Source organism: Ochotona princeps, chromosome 9 (assembly GCF_030435755.1).
Source record: "Ochotona princeps isolate mOchPri1 chromosome 9, mOchPri1.hap1, whole genome shotgun sequence".
In the NCBI taxonomy this organism is placed as follows: Eukaryota; Metazoa; Chordata; class Mammalia; order Lagomorpha; family Ochotonidae; genus Ochotona; species Ochotona princeps.
In genome coordinates this window covers 56,499,766-56,527,481 of record NC_080840.1, presented here as the reverse complement: position 1 = coordinate 56,527,481, position 27,716 = coordinate 56,499,766, and the positions used below count along the sequence as shown (strand labels likewise).

Sequence of the window (27,716 nt, the reverse complement as noted above, 5' to 3'; positions counted from 1 at the left end):
TGCTCCTCTGCTGTTGAGCTGTCCTCTACTGTTTTCTGGAATGTGCTCACTCTGCTTCATCCTGGCTAATGATTCTCGGTTTAAATGTGTCCTTACCCTATTCTGCCATGTTGATTCTGTTTTCTACACTTTTAAAAGTAATGCTGACATTACTTCTTGATCAGAGATAAAAGTGCAATTGTGTAGATTTTGATCTTGCAGATGTAAGTGAGACAGGTACCAAACGCATTAATTACATATCTCAAATGTGGTTGTACATTGAAAATATTAATTAGGATATTAATTAAAAGGCAAAATGGACTTATTCTCTTGCGAAGTGCAATTTCTAATTTAAAATGATGTAGCTTTGTAAAACTGGAACAATGACTTAAGCATCAAAGTAGTTCTCAAATGCCTACAAGAATTTAACCTTTTAGGTTTATTTTGCTTTTTTTAAAACTTATTAGAAAAGCTAATAGAAGCAAAATAATAGTAGGCAAAAATATATAAAAGTCATGTTAATCAGAGCTCCATCATAAACAGGAACCCCTTTGCTGGTTATCTTTGACTGGTATATGTAAGCAATAGAGAACCTACTTCTTCACTAATATTTTTCGTTCTCATAATAACACTGAAATAAGTTACACACAGGATGAAATACACAGGATCTGTATATTTAACACAGTGTTAACACAAAAAAATCTTGGGATATAACTTTTTTTTTTTAAAGATTTATTCATTTTATTACAGCCAGATATACACAGAGGAGGAGAGACAGAGAGGAAGATCTTCCGTCCGATGATTCACTCCCCAAGTGAGCTGCAACGGGCCGGTGCACGCCGATCCAATGCCGGGAACCTGGAACCTCTTCCAGGTCTCCCACGCGGATGCAGGGTCCCAAAGCTTTGGGCCGTCCTCGACTGCTTTCCCAGGCCACAAGCAGGGAGCTGGATGGGAAGTGGGGCTGCCGGGATTAGAACCGGGGCCCATATGGGATCCCGGGGCTTTCAAGGCGAGGACTTTAGCCGCTAGGCCACGCCGCCGGGCCCGGGATATAACTTTTAAAACAGTTTTATAAAAGTTGGAGATATGCTCATGGGTGGTTAAACAGTTTTAAGATTTGCAGACAACAGGAAAAAAGAGAATTTGCAGTTTATACTCAGAGAAACATTCTGGATGCCATGCTAAAGCCCCCCAAAACGACAGTCAAATCTCCCTTGAATTGTTCATCCCTTTGGAGTCTTGAAGATCCTTGGACACACACATTGAATCAAAACTAGAATTTTTAGAAGCAGTCAATAGAAATAGGTAAAGCAAATCATTTCTCAGGCAGCTTCAATTGTGTATGTGTATATTCCATTAAAACATCTTCACTTAAAACAAGAAATTAAAAAGTGTTAGGTTTCTTTTGGTCATCTGTTTGTGCAGTGAGCTCAGACTTTGCTGAGACCTGTGTGGTGATTTTGTGCTTTTGGCTGGAGTCACATGTTAAAAGATGCAGGGCAGGCCCCGGCGCGATAGTGTAATGGTTAAAGTCCTTGCCTTGAACACCCCGGGATCCCATATGGGCACCGGTTCTAATCCCGGCAGCTCCACTTCCCATCCAGCTCCCTGCTTGTGGCCTGGGAAAGCAGTTGAGGACGGCCCAAAGCTTTGGGACGCTGCATCCGTGTGGGAGACCCGGAAGACATTCCAGGTTCCCGGGTTTGGATCGGCACAGCACCTACCTTTGCGGCTCACTTGGGGAGTGAATCATCAGACGGAAGATCTTCCTCTCTGTCTCTCCTCTCTGTATATCTGACTTTATAATAAAAATAAATAAATCCTTAAAAAAAAGATGCAGGGCATCTGGGGGGCTACAGAAACCCTGGGAACTTGCAGAACTGATCACACACAAGCTGAAGTTGGGAAGAATGTATCTGCAGTTCTCTGTCTCTGATGTGTAGCATTTGTATCATTTGATGATGCCAGTTGTGGCCAGTCTGTGATAAGTCTCTGGTTTATTTGGCTGTAGGCAGAGCTCCAGGTTTGAAAAAAAAAAAAAGATATTTTGTTGTCATGGGTACAAAACTGCTGAATCTACAGGAAAAATTTTGTATGGTTATGCAACATGATCAGTAAAATAGTGTCTGGCCACTTTATGTTTTCTTTAAAAATCACCATTAAGTTCTACATTCCTGTCCATTCTCCAAGCTTTGCTCTGAGAAGGGTCACTAAGCAATGTGGTGACATGATTTGTTCTGGCTTTCCTATCAATAAAGTCAGATTTTACCTCTTTTCTCTCTTCCCCGATGTCTGTAGGCCATCATGGTGGACACAGTTACAATATAGAAAAATATGGTTTCTTGATTAGGTTGAGGAAATTGGTAATGAGTACATCCCTCCTTCAAAACCATTTTCCCAGTACTTATCCACAAAATAAAGAACAAAATATCATGTACAAGTACTTGCATTAGTAGCACAGATGTAATGAACACAGCTCTTTTTTTTAATATTTTATTTTGATAATCTTTACATGGTTGATTAGAGCACAGAGGTCAAGGGCTACAGGAAAGTAGGCAAGACCATTGTTTCCACATGCTCTCTCCTTTTTTTTTTCCTGATAATTTTTTTTAGTTTCATATTGTTTCTTTAATAAACCTGATGTAAAAGCAGATTTTAAAGGAGAAGCCCCATCCAGACTTCCACCCACCCCAGGTCCCAGATGTGTGGCATGCTCCAAGGGTCTTGCCTAAGTGGTTCCGATAATTCAACAGTTCTGCATTGCTGCCCCTCTCGTCACTCCAAGCACATTGCAGTTGCTGGAGAGTCCCCTGGTTGACACAGTCCATCATAGAGTCTCTGTTTGCCCAGTTTTTCCATTACCAACATATAGCTGAGGTGGCTGGTTGACTTGTTCTGTCTTGTCGTTTGATGGATAGCGTTCCGAGTCCGAAAGTTCGATTGGGGGATCCCAATGGAACTTTGAGGTATTCCCAGACCAGGTTCTTGTATGTGCTGGCAAGTGTAGGGCCTGCCATAGTCCATCACCCCAATCAGCTGATGGTTGCTGTCGCTGGGTTGGTGCTGCTTCCATCCCTGTCGTTCTCTGGAACCGATGGGTGTTTGCAGTCCATCCTGGTTCTGCCCAGCACATACTCAGCCCTCACATAAACCAGTGAGAGTTGCAGCCTAGCCAGAGCGACACACAATAACCCCAACCAGGCCCACCCCCTACCCTGGTTTGCCTGTTTGTGTGGCATACTAATCCAGTCTGACCCACCTTCCCTTCTGCTCTCATAGATGTCAATGGCTAATAAAACCTTGTCCCATCTAACCAGCTCAGCTATCCAGCCTTCACAGAAGTTGTTGGGTGTCTGTCTAGCCACCCCAGCCCCTGTCCTAGTTTTCGTGCCCTCCCAAGAGGAGGAGCCCACTATTTCCCTCTCAGGCCATTCCCGCTCCCAGATTATGCACTCTCCAGGTGGTTCTGTGGTTTAACTTGACTGAGCTAGCCCCCCAGTGCCAGCCTCTGCTGCAACCAAGCCCCAATAACCCTCACACACTCTATTTGTGGAATGCACCAGTAGGAATAATCAGCCCAGCCTGGTTTTTCCCTGATCTGGTCCGCATGAGCGCACTGGTGCAGTAGCCCTGCCCAGTCCGGTCTACCACCATCTCAGTTCCCACTCTCCAGTGGAAGTTGCTATGAACACAGTTCTTAACATAATGAATGACAAAGTAATCTGAACAGCATTTACTTCAAATTGGGAACAGAAATAAAGCAGATTACATATAGGAATGTATCCACTGCTCTTTCCTGTGGACTCCAAAATATTCATAGTGATATTCTATTGAATATAAGTTCCCATGCTAACACTGTATGGTCTTTATATTAGAAGTACTTGCAACAAGGCACCATCAAAAGAATTTTTCATAATGGAAGGAGCAAACACTTCAGTACCCTAACCCTGCAGCTCATAGTGCTTGAGTTATGGGTAATGACCATTGAAAACACCCATGAGGTATTTCAGAAAATTGTGACACCAAATGGCACCCTTCTCTAGTTACCCATTAGTCAGATGGGTTCTTGCACCCAGAGCACATGCACCTGACCACACCCTGCTCTCCTGTCTTGGTCACCATTTGTTTCAGGGCTTAATAAATGCAAATCATTCAAAAAGTCACAAAGGGCATCTTCTATAATTTATGGAATATACATGCAGCACTGTAGTTGGTCTTTAACCACCATTCTTGCCTTCAGAAAGCTTAGAAATGTGTAAAGGAGGCTAGTGCCAGAAAAAAAAAAAGAATCTTAATGACTGTCATTGAAGTAACACTGCACTTACATCACCTTAATTTAGTAAGAGTAAACATGCAGAATCCAAAGGGATAATGTTAAGGGAGAGGCAAGTCTCCCTGTATTTGTTATTTATGGCAGATATACCCTAGTAACTGGAATTATTTATATAGAAATAACTAGTAATAGAATGCCAAGTATATCAGGAAAAAGAAAATTAGAATCCACAGGAGCTGTACAAGTCGAACAATAAATGTCAGAAACCTTAAAGGAGATGCTTTGCAGTTTTCTGCTATTCTTATATTACACTAGGATTTCATTGAGTAGTGATGCTGTTCATAAATGTATGTGATGAAGTCTTGTGCTTCAGTTATAAATGGTAAAGTTCCTCTGGATTCCTAGAAGATAACACTCCCTATGATAAAAGAGAGGAAAGAGAAGAGAGAGAGGGAGATGGAGAGAGAGAAAGAGACAGAGATAGAGAGACAGACAGAGAAGAAAGGAGGCAGAGAAGGAAGAAGGAAGGGAGCAAAAGGAAAGGAGGAAAAGAAAGAATAAAGCATTGCTGGCCCTTGTGTATATTCTAGATCTCAGAGAAGTCCAAGTACAGGTTACCTAACCAAGTCCTAGCACCTGCTTCCCAGTGAAAGAGCTAGTGCTGAGGAACTTTATCAGACTTCTGCATTTTGCCTTTGAAGATTTTGATATTTTTAAAATATGATTTTGGTATCCTTTAGGTTTTCAAGACAGTATTTTTGTTCCATGGTTTAATTTTCAAAAGACAGCCAAGTTAAGATATAAGTTCTGTTTTGTTATAGAAATGCCCATGTACATAGAAAAGTAGACCAAATATAACCTGTCCAACTTTCATAAAAATAAAATTTTAATTAATCGTGTTTATGTGTACCCCACCTATTACCTGTTATCCTATGCTGCCCAAGGATCATTTTTTAAAGACTCAATTCTCAAAGAACACACACACATAGTATAATATTATATATATATATTACCTTTTAAGACCAGCATGTGTTTAAGACTCCATTAGGGGGAGAACACTTGGCACAGCCACTAAGTTGCTGCTTGTAGTATGCACAACCCATAACACAGTGCCTGGGTTGGAGTTCCTCCTCCACTTCTAATTCCAGATTCCCATTGATACACCCCCTGGAAGGCAGCAAGTGATGACTCAAGAGTTGGATCCCTGCCACCTATGTGAGATACTGAGATTAAGGCCCAAGTTCTTGACTTTGGCATAGCCCAACCCTATCGCAGACATTAAAGGAGTTAGCCAGAAGATAGAAGTTTGTACTCTTTTCACACATTTGCTCTTTGTCTCTCTCTCACTGTGTCTGTGTGTATATATCTGCCTTTCAAATAAATAAAAGCAAAATAAATCCTTGTGAGACATGCCACTTACAGAATTTTCAGGCTAGAAATAATAGATGGTGGTCAATACCTTAGCCACCTAGCAAGACTAAAATTTTCTTAATGTCTCTAAATGTTTAATCAATAGTTACACTTTCCATTTTTAAAATTTTTAGTTGTGTTAAAATATGCATGTCATAAATGTTGTTTTCCTAACCAGTTTGTGTGTACAATTCAGTGGTGTTATAACCATTCACATTAATGTACAACAAATCCTCAAAACCCTTTTATGACTTGAAACTGAAAGTCTGTGCCCATCCCACAGCTCCCTGGCTTTTCCACCACTTAGATAGTAGAAACCTTAGTTCTAGATGCTGTCTCTATGAATTTTGGGTGTTATTTTTTTATCATGTATCACATTTGTCACTCTGGCTTATGTCACTTAGCACAACATCCTCAAGGGACATCCATGTTGTTCCACGTGCCAGACTTTCCTTGTTTTCTATGGTTAGATATTCCATTGGACATACAAAGTACAATTTATCCGTTCATTCATCAGTGGAATACTTGGGTGACTTCTGCCAATTGGCTTATTAGATAGTTCTGACAGTTATAGGAATTCTTTATCTGTGCTGAGTATTAACTGCTAATCAAATACATGATTTGCAAGCATTTGATCTTATTCTGCGGGTTGCCTTTCACTGTGTTCATTGTGTTCTGAATTTTTTATATAGTCAACTGTATATTTTCTTTTTTGCCTGTGCTTTTGGTGTTATATTTAAAACATCACTTTTGTTCTCAGTGTTATGAAGCTTTCCCCTAAGACTTTTGAAAAGATTTATTTATTTTTATTGGAAAGCCAGATTTACAGAGAGAAGAGATAGAGAAAAAGATCTTCAACCCCATGGGTCACTCCCCAAGTGACAGCAACCACTGGAGCTGAGCCAATTTGAAACCAGGATCCAGGAGCTTCTTCTTGTTCTCTCATGAGTATACAGGGTCATAAGGCCTTGGGCCATTCTCAAATGCTTTCCCAGTCCACAAGAAGGGAGCTGGAAGGGAAGTAGGGCAACCAGGACGTGAACCAGAGCCCATATGGGATTCCACTGCATGCAAGGCAAGAACTTTAGCCACTGTGATAGGCCCCTCCCCTAAGACTTTTATAATTTTTCTCCTTTGTTTAGATTTTTCATCGGTTTTGAGTTAATTTTTGTGTGTGGCATGCACTGATGAAACAATTTATTTTGAATGTGGATATGCAATTTACCTAGTAGCACTTGTTGAAAAGACTATCATTTCCCCATTGAATGGTTTCAATATCATTTCATATATATGTAGAATTCATTTCTATGATTTCTAGTCCTTTCCAACTATATCTGTATTTATTCCACAGCCACATTGTTTTTGTCACTATAACTTTGAAAGAAGTTTTGAAACCGGAAAGTGTAACAACTTCAAGTTTGCTTTTTATTTTTTTAAACATTGTTTTGGTCATTCAAGTTTCCTTAAAATTCCATATATGCTTCAGATGACTTGTTCTCTCAGAAAGGGGGAAAAAAGGCCAGCATAGATTTGATAGGGATTTTAGTAAATCTGTAAGTTACTTTGGATAGTATTAACTTTGTTAAGTGTTAGGTTGCATGTGTATGTGATGTCTTATATTTCCTTGTGTCTCCTTCAGTTTCTTTCAGCAATGCTTTCTGTAGTTTTCAGTGTTTGACCTCCTTGGCTAAGTTTATTCCTGAATCATTAAAAACCTGTTGTTGCTATCAGGAATGGAATTTATAATTGGTCATTGTTAGTGTGTAGAAACACAACTGATTTTTGTGTATTGATTTTGTATCCCACACCTGCACAGAATTATTAGTTCTTGCAGGAATTATTTTCTGTAGAACCTTTAGGATCAGTTACATCACTGCCGACAGGGATCATTTTACTTCTTCCCTTACAGTTGTGCTGCCTTTTATTTGTTCTGCCTGCGCAATTGCTGAGACTTCCAGTATTCTGTTAAATAGAAAAGGAAAAGGGGATTGCTTTTCTTTGTTCCTCATCTGAGAAGGAAAAAAGAATTTTAGACATTCACCATGCAGTGTAATGTTAGCTGTGTAGGCTTTTTTATATATTTTATTATGTTGAGGTGGTTTTCTTCTAATTTGAATTGAGTATCCCCCTATCCTATCTTAAGTGTCTTGAACTGTAACCTCTTGCTGAAGTTTCTGCTGCTGTAGCTTTCAGTGTTTTGATGTGACCAGAACATCTACCCTGTGGAGTTCCTTAGAGTTTACGTTTTCTGATTGTGTCCCTTATATATCGTTAATCAGTTCCTTCATTGCCCCTCTTTCCCTACAAACCAGGAGCCAGATTAGAAGCTTAATTATATTCACATTTCTCTTTTATTTCTTCTTCCTTTTTGCTAATAGTTCATAGATCATTTATGTTTTTCCAAAAAGAAATGTGTGTTTCACTGCTATTATTTTATTTTATTTATTTATATTTTGTGAATAAGAGCATTGTTTCCACACTAATATCCTTTTTTTCCCTTGTGTCTGGGGTCAGGGAAGAAACAAAGGGAGAAGCCCCACCCAGCCTCCCACCCATCCCAGGTCCCCGATGTGGGGCATACTCTGAGCGTCCTGCTCAAGCAGTTTTGATAGTTCAGCAATTCTGAATTGCTATCAATCTCACTGTTCCAAACACGATGAAATCTATTCAGAATCCACTGGCTGACAGTCTCTTCATGGTTGGGGCTCTGAGATCAGCAGTTCAGTTGGAGGGATCTCCAAAGAAACTTCATCTGAGGTGATCCCACACCTGATTCTTGTGTATGTTTGCCAGTACAGGGTCTGGCACCATCTGTCGCCCCAGTCAGCTTATGCACATACTGGTCGTTGCAATTGCTGAGTCAGTTCTGTTTCCAGCCCTGTCTTCCACGTGAACCGATGGGTATTGCATAATCCAGCCTGATCCTGCCCACTTCAGGTGTAACCAAGCTACAACTGAAAGGTGGCAGACTGGGCAGGGTCGAGCAAACCTCAACTCACAAGGAAGAACAGAATTCAGAATGGAGCATAGATCATGCCGAACTAGGCTCTTACACCGACTGGTCTGCATGAGACAGGGATACTAGGCCACAGCATCGAAGGCAAAGGCTGAGACAGGTGAGGGGCTAAGCCAACTGGGTCAGAGCAACCACTGGCACGTGCGTAAACAGTAGCTTCCTATTAGCCAGATACTATTTCCAGAAATTTAAATGTATTGCCAAGTGTAATCTCAGAGAAAAGCTTGTTTTATTCCCGTTTTATTGATGAAGGTCTTGGGCCCCAGAGGTTAATGCTCCTTTTGGCCTGTGTGCATTTGCCTTCGAATTATGATAGAAGTTATGACCATAATTATTTCTGGAGGATTTGCTTTTACTTAAGTAACACATTAGAGTGCCCCTGGCATAGCCCTATGTTGGGACTGTATCAGACATTGTGCAGTCAAGAGGTGATTCAGATGATTTTCTCACCAGCTCTGTATCCAGGACTGAACTATGGGAGCAAATGCATAGCCTCGCAGGAGCGATGGCACCCTAACATCAAATATGCAAAGCACTGTGTGGATGGTGTTAACCAGAAGGTGCATTTTAAATGACTTAACATATCTGATATGTCCAAGCTATCTGTGAAATGAAGCAGGCCAGAAAAACAATGTTCGAGTCCTCTGGTGATCCAGTACCAACATCCGTTTAAAGATTCTCCTTTCTTTTATTACTTTAAACTCAGTGATGTGTTTTCCAATGGTAAATTGAAGCCTGACTTAGTCTCTCGGAAGGCTGTGCTTACATTTCAAAAGTTCTATGTACTGATTTTGTCTAGACTGTTTTTCTCTTATTAAAACATTTTCTTTTATAATACGGAAGGTGTTAAAATGCTAGATTTTCTGGGTCAGAGTCAGTGCATGATAAGCATTTTCATCATATGAAGATCTTTTTCAGTAACACTATCAGTGTGAAAAAAATAAATAGGAAACAATTAACACACTAACAGTGGCTTGGGGAATGATGCTGGTAAATGGAGTGTACGATGATGAAAATTTAAGTCTCTTGTATTTCAGAAACATAAGAAAAAGACTTGAAGCAATGGGATAATTAAAGAGTACTTGATAGAAGATGAAGGCATAACAGCTGTTTTAGGCTTCGGTTTACTGACATTCAGCAGATTCCATCATTGTTTAATTGTTCTACCTACTGCAACCTTCTGTTCAGTAGACACAGTATGTCTGATGTGCTGAAAACAGCTGTGGATAGCCTAGCATTGTAATTAGGCCTTCTTCACTTTCAAAATATTGCTCCGATATTTGCAGTTTAATATCATATTCACATAATTTAGGAGCAGGGTTAAATTTCATTTTTGCAAGGGGATGTCATATATTCTTTTAGTTAGGGACTGCTTAAGGAAAGATCTTCACTAAACTTTCCTGGTTTAAGGGCTGGAATACTTCCCTCATATAACAAGAAAAAATAGGAAAGCACTTTATTATAGTTTCTCTTTTTGAACTTCTTCACTCTCTATCCCATTATGACTAGGGAATTAAATTTCAAAGTACATGTTTTGTAAAATGTTGATTGCGTGCATTACTGTCGGGGTCTTCTTAATCTGAGGCTATTTATCCAGCTCCTTAAAGAAGAAAGACTTCTCATGCACCTGATTTAACTCATTAACCAGGCAAATAACGGTTGCTAATGAACATGTTTAACAATGTATCATTTATATACAATTATTTCATTATTCATGTACCAATTTTTCCCCTAAGATCAGCTAACTAAGAATGTTCAGCACAGAACACTAACAACTTAAGATTAAATTCAGTATTTTCTATAAAGGTCACTTTATCTTAAGTGTCTCCATTGTCATCTTTTAAATAAAGGGCTTTGTAGTTAAATAAATAAATAATAAATCAGTAAGGGGGTTATTGGGGAGCTTAGCGAGTTGAGCCTCTACCTGTAGCATCATAGACAACCAGAAGAGACGCTAGGTCAGGAAGAGGGTGGACAGCATTGATGAGTGCCATGCAGAGGTGAAGGCCAGAAAAGAATGGAAATGCTTGGCAGAGGGATTTCTTTTTCAAAGTGATATAACAAAAAAAAAAAAATGATGTCTTGGAAAGAAGGAACCATTTTGTAACTGCTGCCCTGGAATTTGTTATTTCAAGAAAATTAGCTATTAGCAAAAATTAATATTAAACCAAAGATGTGGTGGTTTTCACATCTCAGTTTTTCTCTAAGAATGCCTTTTTCCATCTTCTAAATATTGCCAAAATAAGCCATCAAGGTATGACAAATTTATTAGCCGTACGGTATTAGCTTTTGTTGTGTTTGACTTGAATCAGTGGTGTTCAAAAATTTTGAAGGTATTGAAATATTTTCTACTACAATAAAAAACTGAAATCAACTAGTGTTAGAAGTATTCCAGCTATTGTAATTGTGTCAACAAATCACTACATACAGCTATCTACTCTTCTGATTTTTTTTTGTTTGAAATGGCTTTACACACTGCCAGTTCACATATCGTGCCCAAATCTCCATACTGGTAAATGGCAGTGCTCTTGTCTCAAACCACAGAGTCTGTGTCCCCTGCAGTTCTGCTTTTCAAATTGTAGATCATGACAGGACTATGAAATGGAAAAACTCATAGTGTACTCCACACAATTAGTGAAATCCCACTTCGCAAAACTTAATTTCAGCTGTGTGCATGTTCATGTGTATGTGTGTGTGTGTGTGAGAGAGAGAGAGAGAGGGAGGGGAGGGAAGGGAGGCAGTTTACAAGATCATGGTGTAAAATTTAATTTCTTTTATGGTGTATTGTAGTAAAAAGATGGTTGAAAATCACTACTTCAACTAGAGCCTATTTCCGTTCTCAAATTATCTTGTTCCAGTCAACTGCCAAACTGTGCTTTGGTGTCATAAATGTTACGTAACAATACCACGGAGTAGCAGGTATAAAAACTACTAAGGAATGACTGTAATAACAAAAGCAAATAATATTATGAGGTAAATAAGTCCAACATCTGTGTTGTATTTTACCACAGGATGGAACAAGCCTTTAAAATTTATTAGTATTCCAACTAGCAAGTCATTACTGTAATTTATGAAGAAAAGTTAAAGTGTGCTATACCTTAGCAAACAATGGAGTAATTCTTTTGATGGCCATATAAATAATCAACATATCAAGGAGAAATAATACTTTTTAAAAAGAAACGATACTGTGGCACATAAATTCCACACTTGGCAATTCAATAAATGTGGCGAAGTCCCCACTCTTGCCACATAAAAAGGTTCACTGACACGGTTATGAGACAAGTCAGTGTGTTTTTATTGGCCTGAACTAGAGGGAGTAAACACCTTAGTCAGATGTTTTGTTTCAGAACAGCTGTTTGAGCCTCCCCTATTGGTTAATTCTGATCTGGGGAATATTTGAACATTTGACTTTTTTTTTTTAGCACTCTCACTGATATTTATTATCATTAGGAGTGAGCAATTTCCTGTGTAATCTAGAGTAAATGAGTTAACCTTTCTTCCCTTATGTGTAAATTGTTTCTAATGCTTCCTATGACATGTCCTAGATTGCAGGTAGTATTAAAAGGGACCCTTTATGCATGCTAAGGATTATGAATCATTCACGGGAAGGTTGAGGGAATTGTTTTCATTTGTCTCTCCTGAGCCAGCTCGGGGACATTCCATTAGCCTCTGTGTCTTTATTTCCTCCACATCCTCTTACAAAGCATGTTTGCTTTTTCTTTTGGTCAATTTATCGCTGACTTTGTCCTGTGTCCTCAGCATCCCTTCCCTTGTCAGTTGGCTGGCAAAGAAGGGGCCAGAAAGAGTCAGGCAAGCAATAGCTTCCCAACCAGTTTTCACAAACATTCATCCCTTTCTTCCTAACACCCCTGGCAGAGAAGAGAGAAGGAGGACAGCTTTGTTGTGTTGGGTAGCCTTTGAGGGGTGTGGGCCATGCTAGAAGGGTATGGATGGCATTTCTACCTCTCTGGCTGTGCTTGGTTGTTTCATAGTAGGTGCCCAGCAGGTTTCCCCATCTCTCCATTCCAAGTCCCTGCTGGGTGTACTAACATGTATAGTTGTGTTAAATAGAGAAACAACATTTGTATTATTCTATATGAGAACACTATTTTTACCATCTAGCATTCTGTTACATTAATAAACAGGCTCCATGAACACACAGAACTTCAAAATTGGCCAGCAAAGAGAAGGCTTGGCTCCCTCATCTAGAACCCTCCTATTACAGGAAGTGGGGCCTATGATGACTGCTCAAGAGCAGAATGGGTTTTATTACATAGAGAGTAGGGATGAAGACATGGGAAAGTCATGAGATTAGAAAGTATGTCCAGAACACAATGCAAGAAAGTCCGTGAAAATCATAACCTTGTTTGAATTTTACGTTCTTGACTCTAACGTAAGACTTGAAGACTCTGGGGATACATTACCCAAGCCAGACAGATAGCTTTACCTGAAAGCATTGTTTCTCTAATTCTGCTTTCTGGGGGTAAGAAGTTATACGAGTAGATGCTGTACTTCTTCCTTAGGTTTTCTGTGAGAGTAAAATAATGTAACCAGAAATTACTGTTTTTGGAAAAATTTTAAATACCATACCTATGGAAATTGTTCATGTTTCTAGAATGCAAATAAAATCCTCAACAATTTTGTGTAGAATACGAAATGTTTTCTTCACTGATAATGCGGGCTCTTCCATCATGAGTCATGTTGCTTCTTGGATTTTAAGTGTTATAAATAGAGCAGCACTGTGAAGATGGCACATATCTGCATTTCATCCCAGTTCCTGTCAGTGCCAATAGTGTCATTAGAATCTGAAGTGCCTAGAAGATTTGACTATGCAACTGTGGAGTGTAATGTTGGGTTCATGAGGTGCATATGACTGTACACTTCAGGGGGCTCAAACTCCGCTGGATATAGAACACTGGCTGTTTGATGCCTGGACAGTGTCACTTGAACATCCAGGTCAGGTCTGTGAGTTAGCATGGTTCGTGATGCCCAAAGTGACCATCACTTCTAACTTAACCTTTACTCAAAATTGACAAGCAGTCTGATTAAATACAAATAATGATGGAGAGCTGTCCTCTAGGGTAAAATTCTACTTACTATTCTTTCCAACTTAATCAGCAGTGTATTCCTCTTCTGATGCTTCTGACAGTGCGTTTGGAACTCACAGCAGCTTCTGTGTTCACTGATTGTCCTGCTGAAATAGACACCTAGAACAGAACAGTCCTCTGATGTTTCAGAAAGTATAGGTGGCATATCTTTGTAATGGTTTAAGCAATGTGTGATTTCTTCGTCATGCAAAGAACCAGAACACTGTGGACATTCTCAATAAATAAGTCCCATTGAAGTTGAAACACAACAAAATGTGCACAGGAAGGGCCACCCAAGCCTGCCTCCCTCAGTGTCCTTTGCTCTTTGCCTTTGCTGGTGCTGGCTCCCTCTTCATGTAAAAATGTGTGTATGCATCTTCTGGTATTTATGATCCTGACCTGTGAAACTCTCCTTGTAGGATCCACCCACTTCAGTTTCCCTTGGATTGCGGATGGAAGAAATGATTTTCAACTTGGCTGATACACATCTATTTTTCAACGACTTAGAAGTAAGTTCTATTGTTTCATACATACTTCATGTGATATGTCTGAAAAATGAAGATGGGTCTTATAATAGCATTGGGCTATTTTAACCTATAATTGGAATGATGAGATAAAATATTTGATCATTCTAAGTTTTCCACCTTCGTGGTAGTTCTGCTTTGCTTTGCTTTGGCTATTGAGTTTTCAACTTAGATCTCGCTTGACCATTGGTCTGGATTTGGATTTGGATTTTATGAGAAGACTCTTACGTGTTGGATTTTGTTAATTAACAGAAGCTGCATTTTTCTCAGTTATGCAATCTCTGTGGGGAGGTACTGCTTTTGCAGTCCAGCAGAAGTGGTGATATTTCCAATACTGCCTGCATCATAACATGTTAGGTTGGATGCTATTTTTTTTCTACATAGTCCACTTGATTTGGCGATGTTGCAGGGTATTATAGTCAGACATCATTTGCGAGGGTTTCTTATGCCAAATTGGTTCATTATGACTGGTGGGGAACTTTTGTATGATGGTTAGCTAAATGTGTTACCAGCCTGACAAACATGATACTCTTGGTTAGCGACATTCTTAATAATGAATACTATTTTTCAGTTTGCATTATGAGAAAACATGATCCTAACTACATTAAACTCTCTTCTTAACAGAGACAGTTATTTATTTAAATTCCACTGTTAAGAAAGCTGTGGTAGGGTTGCCAACAGGCATTAATCATCAAGCTGTTGTTTCACTAGGTTCCATAAATGTATGTTATTTCAGACAGGAATCTGAAAGATTCAAATAGAATTTTTACCGATCAAAGTTAATTGGCAGCAATTGGCCTTTAAATATTTCCGCATGTTTCCCTTTTCAAAATCAAGCAAAATGCACCTTATTTAACAGATGAGCCAAAATCATTTGAAAAATGCCAGGGTGTGACAGAACTTCAATGTGGTTTGTTCAACATCTGTCCTGTATTTTGATTTCTTTTCATCTTCAATGAAACTACTCACAGAAGAATTGGCAACTTCCAGTGCAATAAAATTATTTAAATGTGCTTTTTTTCCCTTCCATTCCTTAGTGAAATATTTATTTTTACACTTAAGGGTAAAATATAAAATTCCTTCACATTTTGAAGTGTATACTGTCTTTAAGGAAATTCTGTCTGAGACATGACTATTTTCTAAGGTAGGAATAGTCTGAGTGAATGACAAGTTCAGAATTGCCTTTAGGAAAGCTTAGCAATCATGCTTATTTGCGAAAGCTGTTCCTGATTTATGGTTCTATTTCACTCCATGAGCAACCAGCACATTCTTTGCTATTCAGTTCAGTAAAAATTCTTACCCACCATTTCTGTTTGTTTCTAAAGATAGAGACCAAGTAGATAGTTTGTTCTCGGTACAAACTCTTTATGCTTACTGATGTTAATAGGTGTTAATAGCACTCATCAAAAAGAAAATTAGCACTAATTTGCTGTTGTTTTTCAACTCTCCCTTCCTTATTATGGCACAGCTTGTCTATATGGTGCCAAAGCTATGTGAAAAAAGAAATTAGACAAAATAATAAGTTAATGTAATAAAGACAAAAAACCCATCCAAACTCAATTACAATTTGATACAACCAGATTTTTTGTTTATTGACATTTACAACTAAAGGACATTAAGGATAAAATTGGTTCTCAAATACATGAAATGTACATATTAAAAGTTCTACTTTAAAGTTACAGAATATGTAGTTTTTCTGTGAATTTAGATTTCAAAGGACCAATATCTGGCATAGTTGAAATATCAGGCTGCATTTTTTGGTGTGAAGACTATTTCCTATAAGAGATAAAAGTAAGAAAGAGAAGGAAGCTGTAATTCAAGCAAATATGTCAGACAATAGAGGAAAAAATGAAGCTTGTAATCTTATAAAAGTGAGCTAACTTATTTTACTTGAGGTTAATAAAAAGATATCAACAAAAGCTATTGGTGAAAAACTCCTTTAGTCTCTGTCTTTGGAAATGATTTATTCTAGATTTGTATAACATTTATGAAATAGATGGATTCTGATATTATTTGTCTTTCATTTTATATTTTTCAATTTGACAGGCCTACAACTGGTGATTGCAAATAATCATTTTTACTTGTGCTAGATATGTACAATTTTTGTAAAATTGATGGGGTCAGTTTTTATTTTTCAGTTTGACAAAGTTGGGATTGATGAATGCAAATGTGAATCTCTTTCAAAATAAGAAAAGTAAAGTCATTTCTTAGTGAAAAGAGAAGTGTACTGCCATACGCTTTGAAGAAAACGAAAATTGTCTTTGCAGGCAGAAATGTGGTAATGCCTAATTTCATATTCACATTAGCAGTATTTTGTGGTGTTGGGAGGAAATAGTTCAACATATTTCAGTTACGCCTATCTGCTGTTTAAAGTCTAAGAAAATGAGTAATTTCAAGAAATTCAACCACTCTGCTTTAGGTTCTGATATGATTTCTGAACTCTATCATTGACTTTTGGCCTTATCTTCTTCTAAAGCTAAACTGTTTCCCAGACACACTATATATACTACGGCTATGGACTGCACTTTTATGAAAATTTGTTACATTATCAGAGTATGCACTTATACAGTGGGGATTAGAATAGCAATTAGAATATACTTTAGGAAATTTAGAGTATCATTTAAAAAGGAATTTAGGATTGTCTTCATGAAACTCTAAGCAATAAAAGCACTAAACTTGTTTGAAGAAGTATTGTTTGTCATGTGAGCTAAAGACTTTTAATTGACAGGGAAAAAAACACCACAATTGGCATTAACTTTGTTACTATTCTAGGACAAAGCATAAAACAGAAATTTTGATTTTCTATACTATTAAACATGCTTGATGTATATGGAACACGAGCGACAGGAGACGTCAGTTTCTTAAGCTGGTAATATTTTCCTCCACCAGTGAAGGCTCTTGACTTTGGTTCCATTGGGTATTTCAGCTTGCCTCTTCCTAAGTCTCACAAACATCCTGTGTCTCATGTTAGAAGAAAGGGCTCCGTGTGCAGTGTGACGATACTTATACAGAGGTCATTTTTTATGCATGACTGTATGGAATTGGGCTTTATTTCTATGTCTTGAGTACAGTGTGACTCTTTTGGAGTGATGGAGAAAGAGTTCTTTCTGTTGGACTTTTATGGAAAGGTAGTGAACACTGAGGCTAAGCCATAGCAGATGATCAGGTTGCAGTTGGAACTACCGCTGGTCAGTTCTCCTGCTGGATTTTCCCCCAGTTAAAAGAAAATATTGTGTAAAGATGGATAACAGTCTAAATAAAAATAAGGCATCACACTTCAGTCAAATTTTCTCTGTCTGGTGGAAAGTATTATGATTTCACCTGTGCTGTGGTTGCCATCCTATCTGGTGGTGGTGATGCGATGGTTTTCAAGAGTTGGCAAGAGCCAGATCTGGTCACATGTGACTTCTGCTGAGAGTCAGGTTAGAGACAGACACCTAAAGCTGTGGCACGTAACATCCTCGCCCTGGGAGAATGCAGCTCCCCCTTTCCCTGTCCTCTTTGCAACAAACCACAGGATTCTTCAGTGCCTGAGTGTACAGTGTCAGTGTTTCCATGCTCTCTGGGCCTTTCATATATAGATACCCATTCCACATCTGATTTTTAATTTTTATTTTTAATCATGAGAGATACAGACAGAGCAGTGGGCAGAGAGCCGGCATCAGTTAGTTCACTCCCCAAATGCCTGTAACAGTCAAGACTGGGTCAGATTGATATCAGGAGCCAAGTTTCCCACATGGGTGGTTGAGACACAGTTGCCTTGCCCCTTACTGCTGTCTTCCAGGGTTTGCACTAGGAGGAAGCTGGAGTCAGGATGACACGGTAGACATCAAAGCTACCTGCCATGGAACACAGGAATCTCCAATGCTAGGCAGAATTCCCACCCATCGAATCAGACCTTTACACATGCATGTTTATAGTCCCTTAGTTTCAACTTTCTGTTTAAAACGTTTTGTTATGTCTAGAGTGTTTGTTCTTACCAGAGCCTGGGTTTGATGAGTTAAAGGCCCAGAAAGGTAACTGTGGATGGTCTCTAAGCACACCCCCATAATTTAAAGGGAGTGAGCTACTGTGATTTGTCTTGTAAATCAAAGAAATTCATTTATTTCATGGTTGAATTCAATTCTTAAATTTGCAATGAGTTTTTTATTACACTAACATGCAGGTCATTTCCTTTTCTATAATTATTTTAACATCTTATTAATATCTTTATTTTTAGCTAGGAAAAATATCTTTCTTCAAAACATTTGATATGCCAGTGTTAAGTAATTTTGGTTTCAAGTGAAGCACTATATATAAACCTTAAGTTTGTGCTACCAAAAGCATAAAATATTTTTAAAACTAGCTCAGAAGTTGATTTCAAGTTGGATAAATATCTGTCTCCCAGAAAGTGCTTTGTTTTTATAAATGAGGCAGGAACTGTAATACCCAGCAGCCAGAGTTTGTGTGAATGCTGGAAGTGCTGGATGCCTATTGCCTGGTGGCATTCAGGGAAACAGGGAGACACTGTGGGAAAAACCTGACATGTGTCCATGGTAATCCTCTTGGAATAGCTATCTGAGTGTATGAGTATAGCAATGATCACTTTCCAGACACAAATGCCCCTGTATACATATACACATGCATGGGGAAATGTGCATTTTGAAAGTATTTTGCATGGAATTCAACTTTATTCTGCCAAAATACAAATTTGTCTTTTAATTCTATCTTCCAGGATTTTTTTTTTTTAATTTACAAAGTATCTTTGCATTTCCACCTGACATTTTCAGTTCTATTCTTAGTCTTGGTATACCTGTTTACTTTCTCCTGATAAATTTACATAATACAAAGAAAATGTGTGTTAGATTTTGATAGCATCCCTCACAACCCCTTGACTATGTTGCCTTATGTATGCTAGCCTTTGAAATGAGTATTTGCTGGACTGAAATTCTTGTGTATTTTCATAGAAGGTTGATTTCTATTTCCTTCCCCATAGAAGAGAGTAGAGTTGACTTTGCCTCCCTATGTTTCATAGTAGGCAGCCTGGCCTAATCCATTCCCTTAGTTAACAGGAGCAGCATCTAAATGCTCCATGAGTGGCAAAATAAAATAATCTATTTAAGCAACTATGATCATACACATAATAAATGTGTTGAATCTATTTTAAATGTATTGTAACTTATGGCCTAAGCCATAAAGATAACATAGAAAACATTTCTGGGAGTGAGTATTGTGGTGTTTTAGGCTAAATCACTACTTGGGACACCTGTAGTCATTGTTAGCATGCCTGGGCTTTAGGCCTACCTTCAAGTCCCTCCTCCACTTTCAGTCCAGCTTCCTGCTAATGTGCGTCTTAGGAAGCAGCTGGTAGGTTCTTGGCCCTTTTACTAATGTGGAAGACCCAGACAGGGCTCTGGCTTCAGCTTAGCCCAGCCGTGACAGTTGGGGACATTTAGAGGGAGTGGCCCAACAGATGAAAAGTCAATTCTGTCTCTACCTTTAAAAAGTAATTTTCAAAGGAATGTTTCTAAATTGTGGACTTCTGATTGTGATTTTTGTTTTAACATTTCTCTTTTTATTGGAAAGGCAGATCAGATTTACAGAGTGAAGCAGAGACAGATTTTCCATGTGCTGATTCATTCCCTCAAGTGGCAACAATGGCCAGAGCTGAACTAATCTGAAGCCAGGAACTAGAAGTTTCTTCTGGGTCTCCTACATGGATGAAGGGTCCCAAGGCTTTGGGAGGTCCCCTGCTGCCATCCAGGCCACAAGCAGGGAGCTGGATGGGAAATGGAGCTGCCAGGGCATGAATTGCCACCCGTATGGGATTCCGGCACGTGCAAGGCAAGGATTTAGCCACGGAGCCATTGCTCCAGGCCCTTTGTTTTGTTTCTTCATCTTGGTGCTGATATAGTAGTATGCATAATTTTGAAAAAATTCACCGAGCTATCATCTGTTCAAAATTTTTTTATTTAAAAATATTCTTTTTAGGAATACATACGCACATTGTTTTCATGTCATCTCAAAAACTTTTATGTTCTAGGGGTAATATATTCATAGTTATTTCTCTAGAGCATGAACTAAACTGTAGAAGGCACCCAGTGAATATATGCTGAATATCCTTATATGATGAATAACTATATAGAAAGATAAACTCTGTGATTTAACTTTCATTTTGTATGAGATTTGTGGGGTTATTATTTTCTTATTTGCACTTTTGTTTATTCTAAGTTCTCTATAGCATATTTTTCTATAATCAGAAAGGAAAACAAAAGGTAATTTTCTTTTTAAGCATTCATTTACTTGAGAGGCAGAAAAACAGAAAGAGAAGTTTTGGTCTTTGGTTCAGTGCCCCGATGACCACATCAGTAGGACCCATGCCAAAGTGAAGAGTTAGGAATTCAATTCAAGTCTCTTACATGCATCCATGAAGCCAAATACTTGACCCATCACTGTTGCCTCCTAGGGTTAATATTAGCACGGAGCTGGAGTTGAGGGCTGAAGCCAGAAATAAAATCCAGGGACTTGGATGTGAGATATGGGATAACTGCTATTCCAAACATCAGTACCAACAACAACTGCATTGCTTATGGCCACAGATAATGGTGTTAAAATACAAAAGTAGGGAAAGTATTTGTAGCCACTGTGACAAAGAACCAACACTATCACAGCTCAGTAAGATATATGTATATATATATATATAATAGGAAAGTATAGCTCCATAGAAGTAAGCAGTCTCTTCAGAATTTAAAAAAGAAAAACATTTACACTGACATCAAGAATAAGGATAGGAAAAACATTAGATTTTACTTCTAGTGACCAGAAATGTCAAGTCAAAGAATTTTCCCCCACTTACTCATGCAAAAGTTTAAGTCATTGCTGTGGTCTTCAGTGCAGTAGGATGAGTACTTACCTACCATGCTGATAAGGCTACATATTGATACAAGTTCTCAGAAAGGCAGCTAGATAATATGTGTTTGGAACCTTATTGTGCTCACCCTGTTACACAGGAATTCCACTTGCAGTGTTTATTCTATGAAAAAAAAGAAGAAGAAGAAGAATTGCAGACAGAAAATAACTACATTTTGGTAACAGTAATAAGCATTCTTTCAACACTTATCCTCCTTTCTATATATTATTCCATTTAGTATCCTGTTATCTCCATAGTAATAGAATGAAGACAAGGAAAGCTTATGAAGGTTAAAATAAAATTCACCGATGGTCACACCACTACTGAACGGCAGGTTCTAATTCAGGTCTAATGCTCCCCGGAAGTCCCCTCATTGCCATATATACTCCTTTACACGGTGATGATAGGAAGAGATGAATCTGAGATGACGATGTTTATGAGGAATCCAGAAAGTTAGGAGGAGACAGTTGCAGTGACATGTTAGGAAAGCATCCTAGGAAGAGGAAGAGCAGGTGCAAAGGCCTCACTGGGAATGCTTGTGCCTCTAGAAGGAAGATGACAGGTGTGACTATTCCAGAGTGAAAGAGATAAGAGTGACAGGGTCTAGATGATGAAGGCCCGTGTTTACCATAGTAAGGAATGTTTTTCTCTTTGCACTGAGACACAACTGCAGCTTAGCAGGGCATGCTAGAAAACTACCAATACTTGTAAAAGGTCAATCTGTATCAAATGAGGACTGAGGGCAAGGGTGATACCAGTGAGATGAACTGGAGACTTTTTGAGCCAGCCTAGGAAGACACTTAGAACTGAGGCTGGAGATATTCCACAAAGTGAAAAGCTGCAGGATTTACTGTAGATTTGGTGGAGACTCTGGATTTATTGATGGATTAGACATTGGAAGAGGGGAAAGCAGGATCAAAGAAGATGACTATTTGTAACTGAGCAATTGGGAAAGTGGTCACATTTTATACTTGCAGGAGCATGGGTTTGAGGTGTAGCAATTGATTTGGATTCAAGTATTCTGCAGTGAACATCCTAAGTTTGAAATATCTCTTCACCATCCAAATCAAGAGCTGACCTAAAGCAGTTAGACATTCAGGTTCATGTAGCTAGGGAGAGAGGCAGATTGGAAGGTATTATTTTGCTGACGAGATCAGGCACATTCAGGGTTGTATGGCCGTAGATGAAGGTATCATTTTGAGAGCAGATGGCAGCAACCACATAATGGTAAAAGAACAATACAGAATAGGACCTAAGGCTGAGCATCAGGTGCTCTAGCAACTGCAAGTAGGGTCAAGAAAGAATAACCGTCAGGAGAAAATTATAAGGAATAGCCAGTGAAATAGGTGGAAAAGTATGGGTTATCACAACTTACAGAATGGTGTTTCAAGTATGAGAGTGGCATGATACTGCATGGAATTTGGCCACAGTTGAGTAAGACAAGGCCACAGATGTGACTATTGAGTAGCGGAGAGCATCTGCTTGGTAATGACTCCAAATCATTGCTGTGCCCATGAAGAAAGAAGACAGCAACCTGACTGGAATGGGTTGAGAGGATGCGAGTTACCCAAGGAAAAGCTAGTAGGATGGATAGTTTCCACAGTGATTGGCACAGGGGTCAGGAGAAATGTGAGTTCATTTTTAGACAGAAAAGACCTGGTCGCTTTACCTGTTGAAAAAGACACATAATGTGACAACTTTGGAAAAAAGTGAGGGGTGGCCAAGGAGGATGGGATCCAGAACCCAGGTGACAAGGTGGCTGTTAGCTAAGAAGACAGGCAGCATTGCCTTGCAGGATCCAAGGTCATCGGAACAACAACCAGGCTCCCCGAGCGGTCCGCAGAAACAGAAGAACAGTAAACTTCCTTCAGAACTAGGGAGAGGAGCTTTCTCTGGTCCTTGCCTGCTTCCAACTTTGGGCCCCACCCCCTCTCATAATAACCATCAGGAGCGCTCCAGAAACCCCTCAAAACAAACAAACAAACAAACAAACAAAACTAGAATAGATAGAGAACAACAAGGAAAGCTTAGAAACAGACAGGATACGGTCAGCGGGGATGCACTTATAACTCACTGGGTGGGACACAAAGATTAGTTACTCCTCACTGGGGTATGGAAGATTTCTCTGCACACCCCTCCTAAACATGCTCACCTAAACTGTTGACATATAACCTGTTAGAATTATAGAGTTAGGCCACCCGAAAAACAGCCAGGTTCAGCGAAATCATGCTTCGATGCTATAAACTGCTAAATACTAAAATTAAAATAGGCATGAGACAGCTGAATAGCAATCTAAGCCATTTTAAGGTATATAGGACACGGTTGAATGTAAACCAAAATTGAAATGTCTATGAAGAAGTCACAGGTTGTGGTTGAGAACCTGCATTTTCCTATTAGCATATTGGTTAATCAATACCATGTCAATTAATGCCATAATGTTGTAAATGGTTGGAAATATTATTTTGGGGCTTTTAATTGATTGGGATGATACTCTGAGGGCTCTACCTTCAGACCAGAGATGGTCTCACCAAGAAACCATTGAACTTACCAGGACAATAAGATGCTGGACTTTATGCTTGGTAAATACCTCCAATGAAAGAATGTCAAATGAATTTGAACTATGGAAATGCAACAAGGTGGAGCAATCCACCGTGGGGGGAGGGTGTGGGGAGGGGCGGGGGGAATTCCAGTGCATAAAAAATGTATCACATAATGCAATGCAATTAATTTAAAAAAATGAAATGCAATAAAAATACAAGTTTAAAAAAATAAAATAAACCACAGAGAAAAAAAAAAGACAGGCAGCATCTAAGGGGGCAAGGTACTAGCAGGCAGGTGGGACTCACTTAGCAGTGGGAAGAAAGGCAGTTCATGCTTTAGAAAACATTCACTGTGCCATAGGAGGATCTTCTGCATCTATTTTTCTAGCCATTACGAAGAAATCTCTTGAGGCCAGGGAATGTGACTTATCCACTTGAATCCTTTGCTCTCAACAAAGGATTCAGTATAAAGAAAGCTCTTCTGTTCATTTCCTGTTCCCAAGCTTTTCAAATCAGTCTGTAAGGAGCACTGCTACTCTTAGAGTTTGCAAAAGTTGACTTTTAAGAGTAAATGATTGGGCCTGGTGCCGTGGCCTAGCGGCTAAAGTCCTCACCTTGAATGTGCCAGGATCCCATATGGGCGCTGGTTCTAATCCCGGCAGCTCCACTTCCCATCCAGCTCCCTGCTTGTGGCCTGGGAAAGCAGTTGAGGACGGCCCAAAGCTTTGGGACCCTGCACCCGCGTGGGAGACCTGGAAGAGGTTCCAGGTTCCCGGCTTTGGATTGGCGCAGCACCGACCGTTGTACTTATTTGGGGAGTGGATCATCGGACGGAAGATCTTCCTCTCTGTCTCTCCTCTCTGTATATCTGACTTTGTAATAAAAATAAATAAATCTTAAAAAAAAGAGTAAATGATAAATGGCCACCCCTTGAAGAACAACTAAAATAGACCAAAATATTATATTCTGATGCTATTGTTTTTTTAAAAAAATCTAATCTTCAAAACCTTTAATGTGAAAATATGTAATTTATGTAGAAAAGTAGTGAGTCCAGGTTGTAGGTCAAAAAAAAAAAAGACTGTTTACATAAGAGCATAGGCAAAATCTCTCTTCTACTTGAAAAGTTTATGAAAATAATTTGTTGATAGCAGGTGTTGAGACTAGCAGTTAAGATGCCCATGTGTTACAAAGGCCTGTGTGGACTAGATGCCTGTCTGGCTCCTGACTCCAGCTGCCCATGCATGCAGAATATAAGAAACAGTAGTGATAGCACAAGTCATTGGGTTCTCGTAACCCACATGGGAGACATGGATCCTGGCCATGCTCTTAGCACTGCGCAAGGGTCATTATGGACATTTGAAAAGTGTACTAGTAGGTGGGACCATTCTTTCTGTATTTATCTCTTTCTCTCTACCCCTCAAATAATTATAATTGTTTAAAAACAAATAATTGATATTATAAAATTGATTAGACTCTGGCGGCAGGAATGTTGGGAAGGATGGAGATACCAGAGTCCAGAGCACCTGGCCCCAGCACCTACTCTGTAAGGGATGGGAGCTCAGACAGTGGAGGACTCCTTCCTGTGGAGTGGAAATGCCACTTCAGCTTTGACACACTATGCTGCATTGCTGTCAGTTGATTTTACAAATCCTGTGAAATTGACTGTCCATGTCACCTGTCACCACTTTGAGCTTAGATGTCAGATTTTGACAAATGCTTGCTAATCTTGTCTGCAAGAGTCTTACTTGGTAAAGCCAGATTTGTCTCAGTCACTCGCTTAGGAAGTTTGCTCAGTAGGGAAAGGAATTCAAGGTACCCTCCTTTTTTCTTTCTTTCTTTCTTTCCTTTCCTTTTTTTTTTTTTTTTAACGAAATACTGCAAGAGAAAGCTTTAACTTCAGCTTCCCCCCAACGTGTTTACGTTGCAATCCCTGGAGGCCTCTCACGTTTCAGTGCAGTTAACAATAAGAGTCTGTCTGGGCCCCATTCAGGATTCTGACAGCATCTGTAAGGAAAGGCTTTCTAAATCCTGAATCCTTCTTGCTGCTGATTGTACACTAGGCCTGTGTAAGGCAGATGGAGAGTTGGGATATAGTGAAAGAAGATTTGCTTTTGCTCTTGGTCAAAGTTATTTTCTGAATGTGTTTGCCTTTTTAGAAGTAATTGAGAATGTACCTCTGGCATAGGCTTTTTGTCAGGAAGAACTGTCTGAGATAACATCCTTTTAAGTTGATGAGAATTGTTTTAAACACACATTAATGAATTAGACATGGAGATAAGACATATCTATCTAGCATTGCAAGGTTAGCCATGGCCTGCAATGCCAGCATCCCATATCGGAGCACTGGCTCATGTCCTGGCTGCTCCACTCCCTATCCACTTTCCAGCTAATGTTCCTAGGGCAGCAGCAGCAGATGGCTGTGAACATGGGTACCTCTCACCCTCATGGGTGACCTGGATGCAGTCCCAGGCTCTTTGTCTTACCTTGGCCCAGTCATTGCTATTGTGGCTCTCTCTCTCTCTCTCTCTCTCTCTCTCTCTCCCTGTGTGTATGTAACTCTGCCTTTCAATTAAGTAAATGAATACTTTTTAAAGTTGTTAAAAAGTAATTTATAAAACAAACAGTTGAAACACAGATGTTCAGCCTGTCTATAATGAGAACATACAGAGGCCTGGTGAACTAGGATTTTCCTTTGTCATGTGCTTTAACTAAAACAGTTACTATAAAATGTAAGGAAAACAATTTAAATTTTAAGTAGCAGAAGTGGGTGATGCAGATTTATAATCCCAAACCTACTCAAATAATCTTAAGCCAAAGTGTCCTCATAATTGGATATAGCTCAGTGTTTCTAGGGAACTTTTTCTCACTCCTCAGGAAAGTGTAAAATTTTTATTAAGCTTAGGGTAAGAAACAACAAATTCTGCAAAACTATTGTTGCAGATAACAGAAAGCAACGTAAAAAGATACTTGTACTCAAGGAACAGGCCATCTGGTGAAGCTAGGGATGGGCGGGGGTGGGGGTATGCAAAGGAGTAGAGTAGGCTCTGAAGTTTGGGAGGGTTGTTAAGCGAGTAAGGGTGACAGTAAAATTACCACCAAAGGACTCAGTAACTGCTGCACAGGGCAAGCTTTTGAGAAGAGATTTGAAGTTAATGGCATATATAAAGCCATTAAAGAGACCTGAGTGATTAATAAGCTAAGGAAAATCCATGAAGTGTACACCAAGGAAGTAAGTGAATGTTGTAATCTGTGCAGGCACAATCATGGCAGTGACCACTCACCTTCATCATTTGTGGATCAACAGCCAAGTAACAAGTGATATTTTTGCTGCTTAAAATGGAACTGTAAGCACTGACACTATTGCTTTCATGCTAAAGTTAACAGTCCATGAAAATATAGGAAACCTGTCCGAGCCATTGCTGAGCTAAAGCAAATATGGAATATGCAGAGGAGAGAAAAATGCAAAACAATTTAAACAACACCTTTCTGTGTAGCTGATTAACTGACAAATGAAGTCTTTATTACACAGAGTTGAGTAGAAGGGACAACAGCTGCAAGAATTCTTTCAGGTTTTATCTGCTTTTCTTTTTTTAAAAATTTTACTTAATTCACAGTAACAGAAATGTGTACACACACACACACACACACTTGTATGAAAGAGACAGTGGTCATCCATCCACTGGCTCACTTCCCAAATGGCCACTAAGACCAAGGGTAGATTGGGCTGAAGCCAGCAGACAGGAGCTTCACCCTGTTGTGCCATTGCACTAGCCATTTAATCTGCCTCTCCGAGAGTGTGCACAGGTGGAACGGGCGCTCTGTGAGGCATGTGAGGGACTGAGCAAACTGGGTGAATGGACAAAGCTTTCGGAAGAACAAGAAAAAGGTTACCAATGGTTACTTCTAAGGGATGGGGTGGAGTTTATTTCGTGTTTTTCTTCAATATGTGAATTTTCTCTATTAGTATATACCAGTTTATAATCAGACAAAATAAT

General features: G+C 39.2%; 1 protein-coding gene across 1 annotated transcript in view; it reads left to right on the top strand.

The window, feature by feature from the left end:
* The window catches only part of EYA1 (EYA transcriptional coactivator and phosphatase 1), a 146,917-nt gene that overhangs the window by 91,602 nt on the left and 27,599 nt on the right, over positions 1 to 27,716 (top strand). Inside the window, exon 11 of the mRNA XM_058668725.1 lies at positions 14,188 to 14,277. Coding sequence (XP_058524708.1) covers positions 14,188 to 14,277 — 90 coding nt within the window. The remainder of the gene's footprint in view (positions 1 to 14,187; positions 14,278 to 27,716) is intronic.